Source organism: Ammospiza nelsoni, chromosome 5, assembly GCF_027579445.1.
Source record: "Ammospiza nelsoni isolate bAmmNel1 chromosome 5, bAmmNel1.pri, whole genome shotgun sequence".
Lineage (NCBI taxonomy): Eukaryota > Metazoa > Chordata > Aves > Passeriformes > Passerellidae > Ammospiza > Ammospiza nelsoni.
In genome coordinates this window covers 4,380,980-4,403,225 of record NC_080637.1, presented here as the reverse complement: position 1 = coordinate 4,403,225, position 22,246 = coordinate 4,380,980, and the positions used below count along the sequence as shown (strand labels likewise).

Below are 22,246 nucleotides of genomic sequence, written 5' to 3'. Positions count from 1 at the left end.
TCCCTCACTTAATTTCTAATAGGGATGACAAGTCATGGTAATAACAACATTAAACACATTGTTTGTTTTGCTTTTTTTTTCCCCTTTGAGCTGCCTCTTATCTTCTGAAGGCTGTCTTGGTTTGGAAAGCCAGGTGTCTGCTAAGGAAATGGAAAATGTAAACCCCCTCTCTATGAATTATTATAATTTTGAAATTAAGGGGCTCTCAGGCAAAGATGTGGGAATAGGAATAATAGTTCTTTAATGGGAAAATTAAAAAATACAAATGCAATGGTACAAAAAAAGAAAACAGCACTGCCAGAGTGAGAGCAGGCCCTGCCCCCTGTGTGTCAGGGGGTGTCCCAGCCCCATGCCATGGGGGCTCAGCCCTCCTGCAGTGCCAGCTGTGGCTCTGCTGCAGCAGGGATCCTGCACAAGGGGGGAGTTTTCCTCTGCAGCTCCAGGGCTGCTGCAGATGGGCCTGGGCTCCCTCTGGCCATGCAGGGCAGCAGAAAGCTGCTCCTCTGGCAGTGCAGGGGGCAAAGGCTGCTGTGCTGTGCCAGGCTCAGATTGGATCCAGGCAGGAATGCTTGGCTCCTCCCCTGGGCGGAGCATCTCCCCATGGGATGCTGGGATTGGATCAGCCCTGCAGGGACACTCAGTGGCCATGGACAGCAGAGATCTCCTGGAGGGAGGGTTGGCTGGGGGAGAGATAAAGAAACCTGCCCCATGGACAGAGACAACTGCCCCACCTCTGACAGATGGGGATAGAATTCACACCCCCCTTTCCAACCTCAGACAAAGCCTCAGTAAAAAGTGCAGAAAGCAAACATGCATTTGTGCAGCTGTAAGTCAGAGCACCAGGCACTGATGGATTGTGCAGGAGCTCCAGGGAATGCAGCACAGGAATCACAGAGTGGAACTTGGGCTGCCTGCCCAGCCTGACTGAGCAACCTGTTTGGAAATGGCCTGTGCCCCCACCATTTATATTTTCTATATACAGGGAATAGCAGGTCCCTTCCAGGGATGGGAAGGTGAACCAATTCTTTCATTCTCAGCTCTATGTGATGCCCTTATTCAGGTGTTTGGTTTTCCCAACTCACACCCACCAGGAAGAGGGAGGGATGTTGAGTGTCTTTTTTTGTTGTGTTTTTTTGCCACTCCTCAGATTGTAAGGCTATCAGAGCCGGAGCTTGTTCAGTGGGATAGAGATATTTTCCCCATCCCTGGAAGTGTCCAAGGCCAAGTTGGACAAGGCTTGGAGCAACCTGGTTTAGTGGAAAGTAATCCTGCCCATGTCAAGGGTTAGAACTGGATGGGCTTTAAGGTCTCTTCCAGCCCAATCCATTCTGTGATTCTATAACAGAGATCAGCTGAAGCCAGCAAAGGGTGTTTTTAGCAAAAAGACCCCTAAGTGACTTTTTTTTTGCATATAAAATACCACTGAGCTGTGGAACTTGCAGCAGGATGTTGTGGATGCTAAAAGTTTACATGGATTCAAAAAGCAGCTGTGTAAAGTAATAGAAGAGAAATCCAGAGAATAGAAATATACCACGAAAATACCACCCTTGACCCCAGAGTTCCTTCAGCCACAAATTACTGAAAACTGAGAGAATATTTCAGGGTAGTATCAGTGCAGGTTGGACTGTACACTGATTTTACACTTTCCTCTAAGCATGTGCTGTTGGTCTCTGCCAGTGACAGGCTACAGGGTTGAAGCTGTTTTTTTTCTCACCCAACACAACCATTCTCCTGTTGTTGTCACAACAAAGGCAAGTTCATGCTCTCTGTCACATTTGAAAGACTTCCTGAGCTCCTGTGAATCCATCAGTGCATTCTCAGTGTCAGACAGGTCACTGCAGAGCCACTTGTATCTCAAGTGAAAGGCAAAGGGCTTGATCCTCTTTTGCTGATCATCTGTCAGCTACATATAAACCTACAGATTTTTATGAGCTGCAGCACATGGGGGTGAATGCAGAAGGTCTGACACCAAAGAATTTGCTGTAGTTTCCAATTCTTTCTATAACTTGTGTTATTAAATCCTCTGTGTACCTTGCTATGCCACGGGCAATTAGTGGTATGGAAGACTGAATGAATCTGAATGAATTTCATTATATCTGAAAACATTCCTACAACCCTGTTTCAATCAAAACTCCCCATCTTCTCCACCTTCAGGATAATGAGACTGGGAAGCCATGCCCATGTATCAGAGAAGGCCCTGAGAACAGCAGGATCTAGTTCTAATTAACAGCATTAATTAAGCAGTGGTCTAAGGGTGGGGCATTAGATCTGTGCAGGGGTGTTCTTGCCTAGATCCACAGATCCATTGCTCTGATCTGCCTAAAATTAAAGATATTTATCATGACTAGGTTCATCTGAGACACATGATCAGCCTTTCCAAGCCTTGCAAGTGTAGGCAGGCAGGGCTTTAGGCCAAGTCTGTTGGCAGATCTTGTTAGATCCTGCAGTGGATCCTCGTTCTTCCATTTGCCTGGAATCCACAAGCCCAGCAGCTTGGTTAGTTGGATGCTCAGTTACTCCTGATGCCACCAGCTACTGCAGAAATGTTCTTGTTTCATACTCAGACAAACACTTGCTCCCTTTCTTCAGCTGTTTGCCAAAATTATTTTTGTTCTGAAAGAAAGCCTGGACATGCAGCTGAAGAGCCTGTTCCTGTCCTCACAACTCTTACGTGACTGTGAGCTTTCACCAACCTCAATAGGAAGAGTCTCACTGTATTTGGCTCAGTGGGGTTGCTCTGTATTTAAAGTGCATTTTACCCTTTATCTCCCTTCTGCTTTTGAGGGCTTGGTCTTTGATTGTGTAAGTCAATGCACAGATTTTCCTTTTTCAAGGGCTGCTTACAGTTAAGTATACTGAAGTATTCCAGGAAGAAAACATTTGAGCTCCATGGAGATGTTGCTGTCAAAAAACACATTAGTCTGGAGAAATGCTCCAACTCAGGACTTGTGCACGAAAACACATTCCCAAGAAGCAGAAATTGGCTTTCAGCTTCCATTGCTACATCGTGTGTCATTCACTGCTGTCTCTGCTGCTTCTCTGCTGGAAGGAGTCCAGTGTGGGCTTAAAAAGCTTAAAATATTTTGCTTGAGATGTCACAGTGTCAATGTTTTTTATTAAGTCTCTTCATCCATTGGCGCAGAATTCCAGGATGGATTCTCAGCAGAGGAGGACTCAGTTGACTCCATTGACAGCAGTTTCTCTGTTTACATAACTCAGGGATCTGACTGGATGAATTTGAAGGTGCTTCTTCAATAAATGTCAGTCTTTCAAGAAGTCTTCCATCTGCTCTTGTGCACAGTGCACAGAGCAAGGTCTGACACAGTTCTGGACCCCATGGGGACATATTTTGGGCTTCTCTTCCCAGGCCACAAGGGAATAATGCTGATCCTCTCACACAGTCAGAGTTGAAGGCTTCAGTTCGGGACACAGATGGATTTTGTCAGGGTGTTTCACAACTTAAAGGCTGGCATAAGCACAGCTCTCAGACCTTTCCCAAGCACTGGACAATGTCTGTGGCCTCTGTGAATGAACAAAGGGAGTACCACATTCCTCATTTACTGTTTGCAGCTCACCTGAAACTTTGAGGACAAGCCCACCTTGCCTGTTGCTGTCAGGAGATCTAATACCCATTGCATGGGAGCTTGTAGTCCACACTAAATCTTAAACCCATTGAAACACTGAAGGGGTGAGTTTGCTGCCTGTTTAGGGGTGACCTTTCTGATTCCCACAGGAAACCAGGCCTCGGATGTCCGAGTTCCACGTGAGGTCCACGATCATCTCCCGCTACGCCTTCACCACCGTGTCCTGCACCATGGTCAACAGTGGCTCCGAGGCACGGGAAGCTGTGTTTGAGATGCAGATCCCAGCTGCAGCTTTCATCTCCAACTTTACCATGTAAGTAAGTGTCAGTACCCAGGAAATCCCTCTGGCTGCCCTGGATGGCTCGGGACCCTGCTAAAGGGCTCAGAGACCCTGGCACAGAGCCCAAGACCCCTGTGACTTTGATTATGACCCATGGAAAAAATTACCAACCTTATGTGAGGATCTGCAAGCCATGAAAGTTTAAGTAGAGTAATAGTTAATTTGTCACGGGGTGAAAAATAGATTTTTGAGGTTTTTAGAATGGGGGCTCGGGGTCCCAAGATGGAGGAATTTGGGCATGCCCCATCCTTCTTCTTTCTCCTTCCTAGCCTCCATGTTCTGGGTGATGTTGGCACTTTAGGATTGGTTTAAGGCAGAAACTCACTGTCTAACATAGGTGATAGGTATTGGGAAGTTATGGTAAATAAGGTAGTTTTTAGTATAAAAACCAGTATGCCACAACCCGACCTGCCAGACAGACCTGTGGAGGATTGGAGAAAGAATGTTATAGATAAGAAATAATAAACAACCTTGAGAACAAGAACAAAAGAATCCTGACTCCTTCTTTGAGTGCTGGGCTGGGAAAAAGAGACTTGTACATATCTCAGAGTCACTGTGACCAGCAGAAGTCCCGAGAAGTAAGTAATGCACAGACCAGGTCTATGGATGCCATGATACTAAATCCTCGGTGTAAACAGGGAGGGAAACTATTCTAAACTATTCTACTTCCCCTCTGAGTGTCTTTTAACCACTTCCTTTTCCTCCACTCTCTGATTTGAATGAGAAAACTCTCTTGAAGACCTTAAAAACCTTTCCAGACAAAGTTTCAGCAACACTGGCAGATATATTTATCTCACCTGACTGAATGTAATGCCTAAGAATTTTCTTGTTATTTCATGTCAACAGCAGAAGTCAACTCCAGCCAGCAGATAGGTTCAATGGCTGCTGGAGGTGTGAATGATTAATCAAATAGAGAGAAATCTCATAGTGAAATGACCAAGAAATTAAACTCTTGGTCTCAAACATATTTGGTTTGATCACGCTCAGATCCCTTCTACAGATAGATACTGGGGCCACAGCTTCAGACTTGACCAAAGGGGATAGGGGACCCACTCTTTAAGAAATACTTCCATTTAGAGTCAATAGGAAGAATAAGAGACTTTTGCTTTTGTACTGGGCTGATATTTCCAGCCAGGGAACTTCTGAGTTGGGTTTTGTCCCAGAGGCTTGGGTGGACTCAGGAGAGTGACACCAGCAGCACTCTGAGATCTGACATCCAAGTCTGTGAATGCACGTGCAGCAAATGTCCACCTGTCACTGTACTTGGGTGCAGGGTGACCATGCTGACACCTCTGATCTCTCCAGGAGCATTGGCAACAAGACTTACTATGGAGAGGTCACGGGGAAAGAAAAGAAAAACAGCACGGATGACAAAGAAAGGCACAAGAAACCTCCAAGCCCCACAGAAGGAAGGTGAGTGTTGTGAATTTGGCTGTGCTGTGGGAGGTGATGCCCTCTCCTGCCATCTTCATCTTGGCTGCCTTGGCATGCTTATCCATGGATTTATAGGAAGGAGCAGCTAAACTGAATGTTATCTGCACTGCTCGGTGTCATTCCTATACTCCAAGCCATGAAAAATTGTGTGTGGCCTTCTCTAACCCTGTCACACAACTTTTTAAATTCCAAGATGCTCCAGGATATACTACTGGGGGAAAGAATTCTTGTTACTTCCTGAATAACAGAAAGGAAACTTGGGGTGCTGTCATGAGCAGAGTCATCTACTTCCCTCAAGAGGGAAGCAAGAATATACTTTATTAATATCTTATTCATAAAAAGTAATATTTTATTTATAATAATAAAATTATAAATAAATAAAAAATGGGTAAATAATTATAATATTTATATTTCATTTATTTATGATAATTTTAAATATTACTATTTTATTTATATTTATTTATAATAATATTATAAATAAATAAAAATTGGCAGATAATGATATTTTTATATTTATTTAAGTTTATAATCTTTATTATAAATAATAATATTTTATTTATAGTATTAATGTATTCTATTTCTATTTTACATAAATCAGCAAAGTTCAATGGTAAATGCAACAGGTGTTCAACAAGATTCAATGGAGTGTTCAGTTGATTATTTACAGGGAACAAGGTCAGGCAAAACTATCAGGGGGGAGGTGAAGGGGGCAATTGTGTGATGTGTATGGGATGTGAAGCTCTCTTTGGATTTTCCTTCCAGGGAGAATGGCTATGAGACCTTCAAGGCCTCTGTCTTCATCCCGCGCAAGATGCAGGCCAGGTTCACGCTGCATTACGAGGAGCTGCTGCAGAGGAGGCTGGGGAAATACGAGTACACCGTCAGCATCCGGCCCCAGCAGCTGGTGGGGAGGCTGAGGGTGGAGGTGAACATCCTGGAGAACTCAGGAATTGTGTCCCTGGAGGTGCCTCCCCTCAGGAACAGCAGGCAGAAAGGCAATGGGAAAGCTGAAGGTGAGTGTGGAAACAAACCCAGGGCACAGGGAATATTCCTCTGTCTGCTCTGGGGTGCCCTGACCCGCAGGGCAGCTCTGACTTTGACCCTCATCCATGGAGAAAGTTTCCCAGGCTTCAAGATAGACTGGAATCCACAAAAGTGTGAAATAGAAGATAGAGAGTAGTGTAGCTGCTATAGAACTATTTAGGTTTTGGGATTTTTAGTACGTTGTGGATGGAAGCAAGATGGAGGGCACAGGGTGTTGTCCTGGGTTTCTTCTTCATGCTTCTTTTCCCTCCTTCTCCATGGGTTTGGGTGGCATTTTGTAATTGGGCAGGAAAGTCCCCATTGCAGCTTTTTGCGATCAATTATTGGGTTAAAAGAGAGAATAATCTAGGTGTCAGTTCTTAATTGAACAGTTTAGTCTTAAAAGACCTTGGAACAAGAGATTGTTGGCCATTTTGTGCCTTCTAATGAAAAGCTGCTGAACTCACAGTAGTGAGACTGTTTTACTCATAAATAATAAACAGAGTGTGAACATGAACTGCCATCTCAAGTGCCTTCAATCCAGAGAAACCCACAGCTGGGACCCCACAGGTAAGGAGAGATTTTATGACCTATGGTTCTCATGGTTATTTGTGGGGTCTGGCAGTGCTGGATCTATTTTCTCTGTATGGCTGTGTCTGTGTGGTATCTGTGCCTCAGCCTGTGAGGACTTTGAAGCTTAATGAATACAGGGCTGATCCCATTCATCTCAATAGTTTTTGTTCTTCTTTGCTATTGTCTTGAAGAGCTTTGAACTAAGCCTTTAGGCCTTGTGCTCAGCACTGGAGCAGGCTCTTCCCCGGCCTCTGCATCTCCTGGGAACTGTTTATTTTAAGTGAATTGTTTTTTCCATCCATCCATGCCAAGGAAGATAGGAAATCCTGCACTTCAGAACATGGGAAATTCCAAGAGGAAAATCCATATTTTGCCAAACGCTAAGTGCTATCTGAGCATCAGCTCTTACCCCTAACCATCCTTGCTCACTGTTCAGACAGTGTAAATATAACTCTTTCTGGTGTAAACCAACAGCTCAGGATGCTGTGATTGCTGCATGTTGGCAAAAAACACCAAAAAAAAGTATGGCAGGAGGATGCAGAGTCTTTTGGGACTTGACCCTCAATACTCCAAGTGACTCAATGCCAGCAAAATCAGTGGAGCTGCACTGAAAGATCCTAATGCATGTGAAATGGAGTTAAACTGATTGCTCAGTGGGATCCTACTGATTTAATCCAAATCACGTGAAACCAAGGCTCTCAGTGACTTGGGCTCTCTTCAGGTCAAGCCTCATTAGTCTCACTGTCCTGCATCCACGTGCCAAGTGATAAATGTGCTCTGCTCCTCATCAGGAGAGGCAGGAAGCCTTTTTCACCTATCAGGGAATTGTTGGCATGTGGTTTCCTGCAGGACATCTGGCATTGATCAAGGGTAGAGACAGACTGAGCAGAGCAGACACACTGCTGGTCCAGCACAGGATGGAAATTCCTATACGTAAATGACATACAGGGAAAACTCGTGTAAGTCACTATGCAAATGGCAATCTGGGAGCACTGACATTCTTGGCATCATGCTTCAGATTTCAAAGAGCTCATATAAAAATGGGCCTGAGCTGTTGGATTCTGTAATCCTCCCTAGCCAGTAAAATGTATATAAAATTCGTGTTCCATTGCAGGAGGGGTAATGCAACTGAAGCTCAGATTCTTAGTGTTTTATCTGTGTTCAGAATTCAATTTCACACCCTTTCTGTCTGGAATCATCCCATGTGGTTGTTCACTATATTCCAGCTGACTGTCACCTCTCAAGATGGATCCAAAACCGAACCATTAGAGCCATTATTTGCTCCCTGTGAAGCCTTCTTGCTCATATGACACCCAAAAAGTGGGTGCACATTCAGTGAGACCTCCAGAAGAAGTAAACAGAGCAGGAAAAAGCATTTCCCAGATGAAACTGTCATCCTCACAAGAGTTAAACCTAAATTATTTTGGATTCTGGCAGATTCAGGATTAGAGCTCAAATGCAAACCAGAAAAAAGTATCTGCTCTCTCTTGGATTCCCACGGCTTAAAACCCTTCAGTACCACTTGGTTGGACATTGGAACACTGGAAAATTGTACTGCCTGACTGGTTTGAAGTTGAATATGTCATTAAAGCTCTCTTCCTCTATTTCTTATGTCTAAACTATCTCACAGTTAATTATAAAATATGAGATTTTGATAAGTATTAATAAATTATCTCGAGAGTAGTGGAAGAAAAATGTATTGTGCCATCAGATTGTTACAACCCATCCCAAAAGGTGAGGGCAACCCAAGTTCTGGAAACAACACTGATTCATCAGTGTTTATAAATACACATATTTAGGTTTGTTTTATTTATTTTAGAACAACCTGGTTGCACAGGAAAACAGATATGTTTTGGTTCTTATTGTCTAGAATGATATTGTCTACAATATTACAATTGTAATTGTAGACAATTGTAATATTGTAGACAATATCATTCTAGACAATAAGAACCAAATTGTCTTGGTTCTTTTTGCCTACAATAAGAACATAATTACAATTGGCTTTGATTCTTATTATCTACAAAATAATATTATCTACAGTATATATACATATTATCTACAGTAATATAACAATATAAAACCATAAATATATCACTTAAGAAAATGTGTAAGAGTAGAAAGATCTCACCACCTGAAAGACTTGTGATGAGACTTGGCTGTTGCAATTTCACTGTCCATTGGTCAAAGTGCTGATCACAGGCTAGATCCATCATGTGGTGAGGAAAATCCTATAGGGAAACCCACAGAATGCACAATCTATTGGGTTTATATTCACTCAGGTTCAGGTGGGAATGCCCAGGGGTGGGGAGCTTGTAATGGCTGTTGAAATGCTGTGGATCAAGGACGCCTGAGTGATGGAATATTGTGGATCATGGGACACTCGGGGAGTCTTTTACACCTTCTCACAAGATACAGCTGCCTGATAAATTAGTGCTGTTGTCAGTTATGTCCCATCATGGCCCATCACAGCTGAGTTCACTTGATAAGGACAAAGTTCCCACCTCCCAGGATTCACCTCTTTCCTTATCTGGTCCCACACCAGCTGCAGCCTGAGCTGGGCTGAGCTGCCCCTGGCACCTGGGTGGGTGTTTTGCCCATGGGCAGCTTCCCCTGAGTGTTTGAGCATCCCAGTGTCTCTCCCAGCCTCACTTATGGATGTGTCCTTTTCTTGTCTCTCAGGAAGTCCTGTGTCCATCCTCTCTGAACAGGGAGCAGACAATGTGATGACAGATCTTTCTAGGATATTTCCTGGTGCAGTAACTCCTGCGCACATGGCTCCATCTGGGAGTTGTATTTTTCCCAAAGGAAGGCATTAGGCATGGGAGTTTTGGAAAATGATATTTTGGCATGTGCAGGTGTTGTCTGTCCCATACAAACCCCAAAACAGGAGGCATTGAGGCCAGTGATCCTGACCTTCTCTGGTGACCTCACAATGGAGCCACTTTCTGAATGATGCCCTGGATGTTGCCCTAATTTTGTTCCTGCAGTGTAGCTGTGTGAGAACTAGCCATGGGCTTGGGCAGAAGACTCTAGGCTGCTCGAGGATGAGTGTTTCTTTCTGAAGTCAAAGGTCTCAGAAAGCTTTTTATTTCTTATAACAGCTGTCTGGAAGTTTCCACATGTTAGCAGAGGACAAACTTTGCATTTGGTCTCTAAGCCTGAATCTGCCGGACTCCAAAATAATTTAGGTTTAACTGTTCCTCCTGTGAGGATGAAAGTTTCATCTGGAAAATGCTTTTTCCTGCTCTGTTTACTTCTTCAGCTGAATTTAGTGGAAAGTTTGTCTGAAGGCTCTACTAGCTCTCTCAGTGTGAGCACAAACCAGCCCAAGCATTTGGAGCTCATCCATGCTCTGGACTCTGAAATATCTCACAGATTTTTCTCTCTCTGCCACTTGTTTAAAAAGAACAAGGCCAATAAACAAAGGAGACTAATTGTGATCCAGATATCAAGTGCTGCCTAAAAAAGAAACCTGGGGAAAGACATAGGAACTGTGTTTTAGAATATAAAAAGCTGCTGCAAGAAGGAAAAGGATACTGTGGCTTCTGTGTCAATAAGTGAAAAAACAAGAAGTCATGGGTTTATAATCCACAAGGAAAAATGTAATTTGGCCATTGAAAATGTTCAAGAGTGAAAAAAGTGAAGCTCTGGGAAGGACTGGCAAGTGCAGGCACTGAGTTTCCATTACTGGAGGTCTGGAGTGTTTCCTGATTGTATCAAAAAACTAAGTAGGAAGGGATTCAGTCTGAGAACATGGGATGAATTAGATAAGTTACCTTCCAGACCTGATTTTTGTTATTCCAGAGAAAAAAAAGTTCTCTTGGACCCTTTCTATCAGAACAGTTTTTGGCTCTTAACTTCTGCCCCTGGGATGGAGATGAAGAGGATGGGAGAGATTCCTCAGCAATCCTTGTCACTTAAAATGGCTGTGTGAGACAGCCTTGGAAACTTCCTCTGCAGAGATCCCTAAAGCACTGCCTGGGTTAGAAATGATGACATTTATCACCTCCAGAGAGTGTTCTGAGGAGCAGTAGAGGGAGGCAATGTGATCCACTTAGACTCCACATTGTTTTAAAAAATGGGTTTCGTGTGATTATGCTCATTTAACAGGTGGGGAAACTGAGGCAGGGGGTTGCTGCCTAAATCAGCTGATTTCCAATGGTCCAGAGAAATGTTAAATGGACATGGATGTGCAGAAGGAATAAGGAGGGAGCTTCTGACTGATTCTCACTGACCCTGGCAGCCTAACCCTCAGCAGGCCTTCCCTTTAGCAGTTGAGGAGAAGTAATGTGAAACCTCCAGATCAGAAATTACAAATGGACTTTAAAGCCATTTCTATGTATTTTAGGCTTTTCCCACACTGGCAGTTAAATGGGATTTCTGGAAGCAATAGAAGACAGATGGAAAATTCAAGAAGGCAGATACAAGCAAATCTGATACATTTTGTATTAAAAACATATTGTGTCAGTTGATTCATCAGATCAAAGGGCAGCTATAAAAATAAAAACAGATAAAAATAAAGACTGAGGTACAATCTTACAGCAATGTTGATTTATAACTTTTCTTTGCCAGAAGAAATCTGAACTGTACATGGATTTTAGAAAAAATATCAAAGCTCTGGATAATCATTTTATGAGCTCCCTCTAAGATACAAAACTAGTGTCCTTATGTGGTTTCAGTGTATTGGCTGGGACATCCCTCTCTGTTTCCATCAGGATGAATGGATAGGAGTTCTCACAGAGATTCTGTGATGCAGAGTCAGTTCTTGATTTTACTGAAATTGAGTGATCTCTGTCATTCAGTCTCCTTGGGCAAGGCTTTTGCTGAGGAGTTTGCTTCAAAGTCCAGGTGTTCTAGCTATAATTTGCTTCTGTAAAATCGGGCCTGTGATAAAACCCTTCCCTATATCAGTAGAACAGTCTTGTGCCTCGTCTTTTCAAATGCACTCACAGGACAGCTGTGAAAATACAGCAAAATCGTCCTGACAGTAACATCCTAGAGTGCTATTGATTTATGAATCTTATTCTCATTCCTTTGCCTAGAGGAACCTAGATTGTACATGGCACTTCAGAGTAAAAGTTACAGATTTTGGTAATCATTTCATAAACCCACAAGGACCCCAATCCTGGCATTTCTATGGACTTCCACCTGTGGGAAGTCAGATAAGTTAGGTAACCACTCCATGCTTCCATTTTCCTACTTGTTAAATGGACATAATCACATCTTTCTGGTTTTGTAAATCACAGTGGGGTCTGGATATGAGGTTGTGTTCATTGTTGCTCACAGATGTCACATTGCCTTTCCCTAATGCTGCTCAAAGCCCTTTACAAAGGTGAAATGCCTCTGCTCATTACATAAACAGAGTTTTGTGACCCCCTGGAATGGAGCTTTCCCAGACTGCCTGCACCTTGTCATTTGGATCACTATTGTTAATTCATTGTTAATTAAAATTACCCTAAAGCAGATGTCTGTCTGGACAGATGTATCATACCCTAATCTCTGACTCTCTTGACCTGACCTCCATTTGCATAGTGGAGCCTAGAAAATAAACTTATATGTAGATATTTGCATTGTGTACACCAAAACTGAAACTGAACCTCTCCCATCCCTAATTTCCCTGTCATACCACAGATTTTTTGGTGCATGTTTGGAAAAGATTTGAGATTTCCCCTCACAGTATAATTAAGCAGCTGATTCCTACCAATTCTAACCAGCCCAGGAGCAAACATAATAGAACTTCTGTGCCTCAGAGGATTGTTGGAATAATCCCTGTGAGAGCTAAAGCACCCAAGAACAACTTCAGCTGACAATATATATTTTGTGTTTTCAAAAGCCAGTTAGGAAAAAGGTGAAATCCCTCAAAATCTGGAGAAGTTCAGGGGCCAAATCCATGTCATGTAAGGATGGAGTTAAGAGGGAAACAGCTGGCAAACCAAAAGAGGGTAAGGTGGAATTTGTTTACATAGAGAGGCAACAGGGAACTTCCACATCCCTCAGCTTTTAGAGAATGAGCACAGATAACAATACAAGGAGAGTTTCCTGCAGGGTGACTCAGACCTAAATAATTGTCTTTATCAGAGGTGCCCTCTGCCAGGCACATCCCTCTTTGTTGATTGAGGAAGGAATTTCAGAGTTTAGGATGAGTTACATCTCAGGGATGCAATTTGTGTGACTGCACTGGCAGTGCTGGATTTTGTCTGAATTAGACTGAAATTGCAGTGACTACAATGATAACTTTTGCTGAACATAAAGGCAGCTAAGAGGAATTGTTGAAAGGTAGACGTTACACATAAGACACGTGTCAGATCCAAAGATCAGTCACTCAGATCAATCCCACCCACATGCCTGAACATGCCACCTCAAGAATTCCTAATAATCAATAAGGAAAAATCTATAGTGTGATTAATCTAATCCTGGAATAAATGTTTAAGCAGGTCAGAGCAATCATACCTGCATTGACTGTCGGGATCTCAGGTGTAGGATCTGCGTCCTGGATGTCTGGAGCTGGCTGGAATGAACAGCATCAGCATGTCTGAGGTTGTGTGTTTGGCCAAACAGAACTGAAAACAGGAATTTCCTACAAACATTCTTATCCTTGAGGGCAGTGTAAGATGGGTTTCAGTTTAAAGTTTGAGGAGATGGGTTATTTTTTTTTTTTTAATCTCTCTTTTTTTTTTATCACTGAATCTTCAATCCCAGTAAATCACTCTGCTGGCTGGCTTGGCTCCATGGCCACACCACCTGTGCTGTGCTTTGACATCTGTAAGGCAATGGGAAAAACCTGTGATATTGTGGTTTTATCTCAACAGGTGATGTGTCTCCTCCCCCCTCTACTGTCATTGGGCACACCAAAACCTTAGCTAAGGTTACATTCAACCCCAGTGTTGTTGAGCAAACCAGGATTGCCCGAAATGGAATTTTGGGAGACTTCATAATCAGATATGATGTCAGCAGGGAGCTGAGTGTTGGGGATGTTCAGGTACTGTACACATGATTCATCTTTTATGTTTTATTAACTGTACCTGAGATGGTTTAATTGTTTTGCCTGCTCCAAATTCCTAGAAAATGATTTCCAAGTGAAAGCTACTCCTCCATCTTGTAAGAACTACCAAAAATAAAACCAGTCAGTTAGCAGCCACAAGATGGACTTAAATCCCAACTTCACTGAGCTTCTTTTTTGTGTCTGCTTTTCAGTTTCTCAGTATACTGGTTATAGATATCTGGATACAAGGCCAGTTTTTCAAGGGAATGATGTGGTTCTGATCTGTGGGCACATGTGTTACATCCTTGCTGCATTTGGAAGGAAAATCATTTGGATGACTCAAACTGCATTTGGATGTCAACCATGGAAGGAGATCTCCATGGATCTCTCCATGGAGAGCTCCAGTTAGCTCATCCAGTTGAATTAAGGGGGGAACCCAAGGGTATCTGGGAACAGAATTAAAAGGGATTCCAAGGAGCATTCACACCCTCCAGTGTAGACACAGCTACTGAAAGCACCCAAATATCCAGATATCCCATAATGATGTGTGTAAAATATTGCACCACGACCTACCTTTGATTCCTTACTGCCTTGCTCTTCCCCAGATCCTCAATGGATATTTTGTGCACTACTTCGCCCCCACAGACCTCCCTCCCCTGCCCAAGAACGTGGTGTTCGTGCTGGACAGCAGCGCCTCCATGGTGGGCACCAAACTGAAGCAGGTGAGCTCCTCCTCCTCGTGTCTGCTCTGGGCTGCTCAGCCCTGGGGTGGCAAAGCTTGGCTCAGATCTCTCTCACCACTTCTCCTCTGCAAAGTGTTTGGTGTGTCTGAGGTGAGAGGTGGCTCTGGAGACACCTCGAGGTGAGGTGATCTGCCTGCAATGAGAAATGGTTGTGTCAGTGGAAATGGGATGGGAGTGAGGAATGTAGAAGGATTCACCACTCTGTAAATGTCAGTGCTGTCAAAATTGAGCATAGGATTGTCCAGGGTGGTTCTGTTCTGAGTGGTTTGAGAAGGGGTAGATTAGGCAGAATTCCCAGCAAAGTGCATTCAGCAGACTCTGTATCCAGTCTAGCAGCACAGAGAAGACACTGCTGCCTTTAAATTACCTTGGCAAAATGTCATAATGTTAATTTATGTGAACATGTCCTTCTAGAAATGCTGCAACTCTGTAATTGAAAGAAAAAGGTGGAATTGTAGGGGGATACAGTATGGGTAAATGAAGGTGGTATAGAATGTAATCTTATCCCCTAAAGAGTTGCAGCTGAACCAATTACTAAAGATTAGGAGGAGGCCTGATGTTAACAGGCCACACCTGTAGCCAATAATAAGAGTGTTATAAAAGAGTGGATTGGTGGAAACTGGAGTCAGTTGGTTACTGCAAGGACAAGGACCAGTCCGTGCTAGAGGAGCTGCCTACAAGAAACATCAAGGAGGTATGAAACTCTAGCAATATGGAACCCTTGCAATGTAATGATAGTAGAACATCTTGTGCAGTAATGACAACAGCAAAACACTCAGTGAAATATAACTCAAGAGGTTCTGCTGAAAGAAAAGTTATTTTTTCCTTTTTGGGAATCTGAGTCTTTCAGAACAAATCTCAGACATTTCTACATGACACAGACCTTAATGTGAGCCACCATAGCAAGCTGAAGGGGACATCAAATATAAATGGAATATGGATTCTGTGGATCCAAATTATCTTCCCCAGTGACTGGGGAAAAAGATGACTCATCAAAAGAGTTGTTAGCAAGCAATCCTAGTCCTGTCCTGAATGAGATCTCAAATCAAGATGCTTCTGAATCTGTAAAAAGCCCTGTGGACAGAGCCTGGCCCCTAGCTTTCAGTATCCTCCTGCTGAAAAATAACCACTGTGCCTCTTAGAATAAACAGTTCTGGCACAAACACCCCCAGTCCTGCAGGCTGGAAGCAGACACCCAGTGACCACGTGCTGAACCAGGGAGATTAAAACTCCAAAGGGCTTTGGTGCTTCTGTGAGCTGCACAAGTAGCCAGCAGATTAACCTTGCACTATGAAAGCTTTTATTCTCCTCCCAAGTATCAGAGTTTCTTTTCATTACACCTACTAAAAACCACACAGCCATTAACCCCTAAAGGTTAAATTCATACCCTGGGCAGTTTGTGCTGCTAAACATGGATCTCAGGCAAATCAGCTATAGAGAGGTTCCTCCTGAGCCCAGAACCTTTGTTGAGGCTGTGCCCAACTGTTGGAACCCTGGATGCTGAGAATTTTAACCTTTCTGTGCTGAAAGGCACAGACTCACAAGAGAGGACTACATTTAACCTGAGGCTGTAGAGAAGACTTCCAAAATTTATTAATAGCCCTAAAATTACAAGAATATAGTTAGTTAGAAGTGTACAATATCACAGGGTAGAAAACTTAAAGTTTAGAGTTATAGTAATAAATATAAACCAAGATGAACGTTTTAGAGCAGAGGCAAATTATTCTTCACCTTCTTGTTCCTTCTTCATGAGTTTAAGTAGTATTTTCTAATTAAGGAGAAAATTCTGCATTACAAGCTTTGAAGAATCAGTTATTAAATAAAAAAAATAAAGTATCATTTCTTAATTAGAAAGGTTACTCTTAAAAGACCTTGTAACAAAACATAGTTAGCCATTTTGTGCCTTACTAATAAAAGACTACAAAGCTCATAGTTGTCAAGCTATTACACTAATAAAAAATAATAAACACCTAAGTCTGAACATGAAATACTATCTCAAGTACCTTCAATCTCAACCTCAACAAAAATAAAAATACAACCAAAAAATCCACACCCAACTTTTTGTCTGTTATCTCAGTATATGTTTTTTATGGAGAACCACTGGAGTTGGTACATTATGGAGGAGTGCTAAGCACTTATCTTCCTTTGGTTCCAGCTGCTCCAAAAAATAGAACTTTATGGAGTTAAGATCAAAATCATAAAGCCCCCCCAAAGATTAATCAAGAAAAGACCAAAATCCAGGACTGGCTGAAAAAGAAACCTCTCTTGGTTCTCTAGGAAAATGTGATCAGTTACAGCCACGTCTGCTCATTGTCCTTTTTACCAGTTGCTGATGTCATTGAGATGCTTATTAAATTACAAACAGATTCCCTGGTGGCAGGATACATCTGAGCAGAGGAAATGTCTCCTTTTTGTCCTTTCTCTTGGACTCTCACAGCTGTGGTGATCTCTGGTGGTGTGTACAGAGCTGGGGAATCCCATGGGACTGTCTTTCCTCATTTCTCTCCACTGAGTCACGTGCAAGGTCAGCTAAAAATACAGCCAGCAATTGTAAAGGGTGCTCCTGTGGGTCAGCTGCAGTGACTGTGGCAAAGGACAGTTTCTAGGATTGTGTAAGCCAGGATGGGAAACATTAGCTGTGCACCTTTTTCTGTAGAAACTGGAGGAGATTTTGGACTCTTCAGTCACCTGCCTTCACAAAGCAAATGGCAAAGTGACTCAGGTGGGGTCAGGATTTCATCCTGCAGTTCCCACAACCCAATTGTGAGTCATTTATATTTTCCTCTCCCAAGGTTTTCCTTTTCCAACATGAATTTTCATCTGTTTTGCCATCCCTTTTTTCCTGTATCTCAGGCTTTGAAGCAACAAATGTCCAGCTGCAAACACACAGAGTGAGTGAGACTGGTTAATCAACTTCAATCAGATCATTGGAGGTGTTCTAAAAGCATGTCTGTGACTGTGTTCACAGGGGTCCCAGGATGAGGGAAGAGACGAGGATCTGACTCCATGTTTCAGAAGGCTGATTTATTATTTTATGATTTATATTATATTATATTATATTATATTATATTATATTATATTATATTATATTATATTATATTATATTATATTATATTATATCTATACTGAAAGAAAGGATTTCATCAGAAGGCTGGCTAAGAATAGAAAAAGAAAGAATGATAACAAAAGCTTGTGGCTCAGACCGTCTGAGCCAGCTGACTGTGATTGGCCATTAATTAGAAACAACCACATGAGACCAATCACAGATGCACCTGTTGCATCCCACAGCAGCAGATAATCATTGTTTACATTTTGTTCCTGAGGCCTCTCAGATTCTCAGGAGGAAAAATCCTAAGGAAAGGATTTTTCATAAAATATGTCTGTGACACCTGTGGATGTGGCACTTGGAGACGTGGTTTAGTGGTGAACACAGGGGTGCTGTGTTAATAATTGGACTTGATGATCTTAGAAGTCTTTTCCAGCTTTAACAGCTCTTTGGTTCTGTGATCAGGACCCTTGAAGCATTCCCCTCACATCACTAAGAGATGAATCAGCTTTGAGGGGAAGATATTTCTCCTGTTTTCACAGCCTCTGAGCTCTGGTGATGTCCAGCAGACTCAGATGTGTTGCAGCAGTCAAACCCCTCTGAGAATCTGAGCCTTTGCTGCAATCTCCTTTTAGCACTGGCAGGGAGATGGAGTTCATGAATAGAAAATTCTTGAGCACGATGAGGAAAAAATATTAATGTGCTCAAGGCTTTGCACATCATTACTGCTGTCCCACTGGCAAGGAAAATCCTCATGAACTTTGTTCCTTCCTTTGCAAAGAGACAGCAAGTTCTGTGTGGAATAGTTGCTTTTAACAGCCAGGAGGGCCTGGGGAAGAGCTTCTATCTGCAGGGTTTACTGGGAAGCAAAACGGTTTGCAAAAACGACAAAAATTTGCAAAAATGAAGCAAAATGACTGCTTTTGAACAATCTACCCTGCTGATTTTATGGTGCCTTTGGCTAGGTGGAAGGGGATACAGCAGCTTTACATTGGTATAACCAGGAGAAAAAAGAACCAGTTATAAGTTCAGCACCTTGTGATTACCATCATTGTACCCAGCTTCACTGAACCTGGTGAGAAAAGAGAGCAAGAACGTTCCAAGCTGTGAATATGTCCACAAGGGGATGAGTTTGCAGGTATTTTGCAGCTGTAAAATAGAGTTGTTCCAACCACAGATTGGTTTCACCTTACCTTTCCCACCGGCAATAAATGCCACACACTCAGTTCAGCACTTGGCTTCACCACAAGCCTGGCAGCCTGTCAGTGGTGCCGTGCCAGACTGTAATTTTCTCTGAGGTTAATTGCTCCAGGAGGAACCCAGCTGAAACTGGGACCTGCTGGGCATTTGCAAGGGCTCCAGTTCATTTGCCTGTGCCTGTCCAAGGGGCACTGTTGATATTTTTGAGTCACCCACAGCGCTGGAGCCCCATCTGAGGGCTCTGTGTGCCCAACCTCACCCTCTGAGCATCAACACCCTGAGGAGTTTCAGGGTGGTGAAGGAGCAGAAAGCACCTGAGCACTCAATGTTCTCCTTGCAAACTCCTCTGATTGCTGCTGGTTGGTGCAGAACTGGCTGTGAGCCTGATGCCTGTTAGTCCAAGTAACAGCTGCTGCCCAGGAGAACAACCTTAAATCACCAGGGAGCTTTGGAAAAAATGCTAATTCTAATTACAGCCTCCAGAGCATTAAAAGCTACTGTGACAAGGAAAGTTTTGTCAGGTTTTCCATTTCTGCTGGAAAGAAACAAGCCCAGAGAGCACAGAAGAGCTGCCTGCAGCACCAAGAGCCCCATGCAGCTGCCTCCTGCTCAGGAGCACAACACAGCAGTGTCATCTCAGTCCTCTCTGGAGGGGTGAATTTGGGATATAGGAAATACCACAGTAAATAACACATCAGACCTATGTAGACTTTATTTGCTCAAAGAAAATAAAATTTCTCTTCCAAGAGAAATGCAAGTACTTGTCACAAAGCAAAATAGTCTAAATGTACTAAAATGTCTAACAAGATAGTCTAAAAGTACTAAAAGTACTAAAATGTCTACAAAATAGTCTAAAAGTACTAAAATAATAGTCTAAAAGTACTAAACTGTCTACAAAATAGTCTAAAAGTACTAAAATAATAAAATTTCTCTTCCAAGAGAAATGCAAGTACTTGTCACAAAGCAAAATAGTCTGCCTAACCCTAAAACTACTAAATAATGATGGGGTCATACAGAGAAACAGCCTTCAGAGCAAGATGCTCTCAAGTATCCAGGACACAGAGCATCTGCTTTGAAGCCAATTTTGCTTCATTCTGAGGCAGTAAAAGCAGAGACAAAATTTCCCAGGAAGGTCCCAGGCCACCTATAAAGTGCAAGTCCTTTAATTGAGTTTGGAGAAAATAGGAGGCAAAGGTGAGGGCAGAGCTTGCATGGGAATGGTGCTGGGGCTTGAACTGAAAACTCATGAAGATGCTGAGAGCTCTCCCAGATGTTTCAATGGGACCATCACTGAGTTCATCAAAGGATGGACTGGAAACAGGTGCCAGACACAGCCCAGTGACCCCCAGACAGGGCTGCAGTGAAATGGAAGTGGCTAAATCCAGCTGGGAAGTCTTTCCAAGGATTGGGGTCATTGAGGTTTATGGAGCAGAGCTGCAGACAGCACAGCTCTTGGTCCGGGACTGGGATGAGGGCCCAGGCTGGTGCTTAAATGGGCAGGAGAGAGGGTGGAGGCCCCAGCTGGGGCTGGGCAGAGCCTTTGAAGCCTCTTGGTATCCTCAAGGCTCTGGCAAATGCATGAAAGTCAGTGAAGTGAAAGATCTTTCCTTAGTAGTCCTTTCCAAGCTGGAATTAAAGGGGTTTTTTCCAGCTGCTGGAGCAACACCTGGAAGCCAGACCTGGCTTCTGCCTGTGTTTTCATCATGGGTCTGTTATGTGCATTTAGGCAGGTTATTTTCCTTGCCTGTGCTTGTCTCTTTGCAGAGTCTTGCCTCTTTAGCTGGCAAACCCCTGTCTGGCTTATGGCTGCACAAAGGTCCCCCAAGCCTAAAAGACACCAGCAGACCTTTGTCAGGACTGAGGTTATTAGATTAGCACTGTTTGCAGCAACAACACTGCTGTTTCCAGGCAAATACCCCTTGCCCCCAAAGCAGGGTGTGTCCCACACGTTGCTCAACTGGGACCGGTTGTTTCTGGCTCTGGACAGCAGCTGGAGCTCAGAAGTGCTTGTGGCACCTCTGGTGGAATCCTGCTGGAGTCAGCCCCTCCAGGCTGTGTTGCTGTCATCAGACAGTGCTCACAGGCAGCTCTGAGGTTCCACATGATGTCATTTGAGGTCCCTTAGGAGTGAGGGATGTGAGGCTGTGTCATGAGGGGGGAGGTTTTGCTTGGATAGTTACCCCTGATGCTGTGGCATAATCTCCTCCAAAACATCTGCAGAGTTTTGGGTGAAGTATTTGGTGCCTGAGGCAGCGGCTTGGGATGGAAGTGGGTAGGGGAAAGGCTGGAGGCAGAAATGTTCAGAAGGGAGTGGGGATCCTGCAGCTGGAGATGCTGACGGGGTTTGGAAATGGTGAAAATTGGAGGGGGGCAGGTGTTGGAGGGCTATGAGGGCCCTGTGGCCACTCTTAGTGGGAAAACTGGCAACTTTGCTTTTTTAAAGGAACCATTTAGTGCTCTTGCATTGCTTAAAGCTAACCCTGAGCAAAAGTGCTGGGTCTTTGCTTCAACCAACAAACCACTGCCACCATCCCTCACTCACTGGACATCGGAGAATCCCAGAATGGTGTGAATTGGAAAGAACCTTAAAGAACATCCAGTTCCAACCACCTGCCATGGGCAGGGACATCTTCCACTAGATCAGGTTGCTCCAAGCCCTGTCCAACCTGGCCTTGGACACTTCCAGGGGCAGCCACAGCTTCTCTGGGCACCCCGTGCCAGGCTTCACCACCCTCACAGAGAATTTCTCCCCAATATCCAACCTAAATCTGTCCTCTTTTAGCTTAAAGCCACTCCCTTTTGTCCTATCAATAGCATCCTCTTGTAAGGTCCCTACTGCACATCCTGTGAAAAGAAATGAAATGGGGAGGCCCCAGGGGAGGAACAGCACATCTCTCCCAGCAGGTCACACCCATGTGTGATGGTGTTCACAGGGTTCTTGGATGAGGGAAGAGATGAGGATCTGACTCCATGTTTCAGAAGGCTTGATTTGTTATTTTGTGATATATATTACATTAAAACTATACTAAAAGAATAGAAGAAAAGGTTTCATCAGAAGGCTAGCTAAGACTAGAATAGGAAAGAAAATGATAACAAAAGCTTCTGTCTCTTGGACAGAGAGTCTGAGCCAGGGGACTGTGATTGGCCATTAACTAGAAACAGCTCTGTGAGTAGTTCAATCCCAGATGCACCTGTTGCATTCCACAGCAGCAGATAACCATTGTTTACATTTTGTTCCTGAGGCCTCCCAGCTTCTCAGGAGGAAAAATCCTAAGGAAAGGATTTTTCCTAAAAGATGTCTGTGACACCCATGGATGGGAT

The 22,246-nt window shown here is 43.4% G+C and overlaps 1 protein-coding gene across 1 annotated transcript in view; it reads left to right on the top strand.

The window, feature by feature from the left end:
* The window catches only part of ITIH5 (inter-alpha-trypsin inhibitor heavy chain 5), a 49,499-nt gene that overhangs the window by 5,035 nt on the left and 22,218 nt on the right, over window positions 1-22,246 (top strand). Inside the window, exons 3-7 of the mRNA XM_059472725.1 lie at window positions 3,734-3,897; window positions 5,230-5,337; window positions 6,121-6,371; window positions 13,764-13,933; window positions 14,542-14,658. Of these exons, the coding sequence (XP_059328708.1) occupies window positions 3,734-3,897; window positions 5,230-5,337; window positions 6,121-6,371; window positions 13,764-13,933; window positions 14,542-14,658 (810 nt within the window). The remainder of the gene's footprint in view (window positions 1-3,733; window positions 3,898-5,229; window positions 5,338-6,120; window positions 6,372-13,763; window positions 13,934-14,541; window positions 14,659-22,246) is intronic.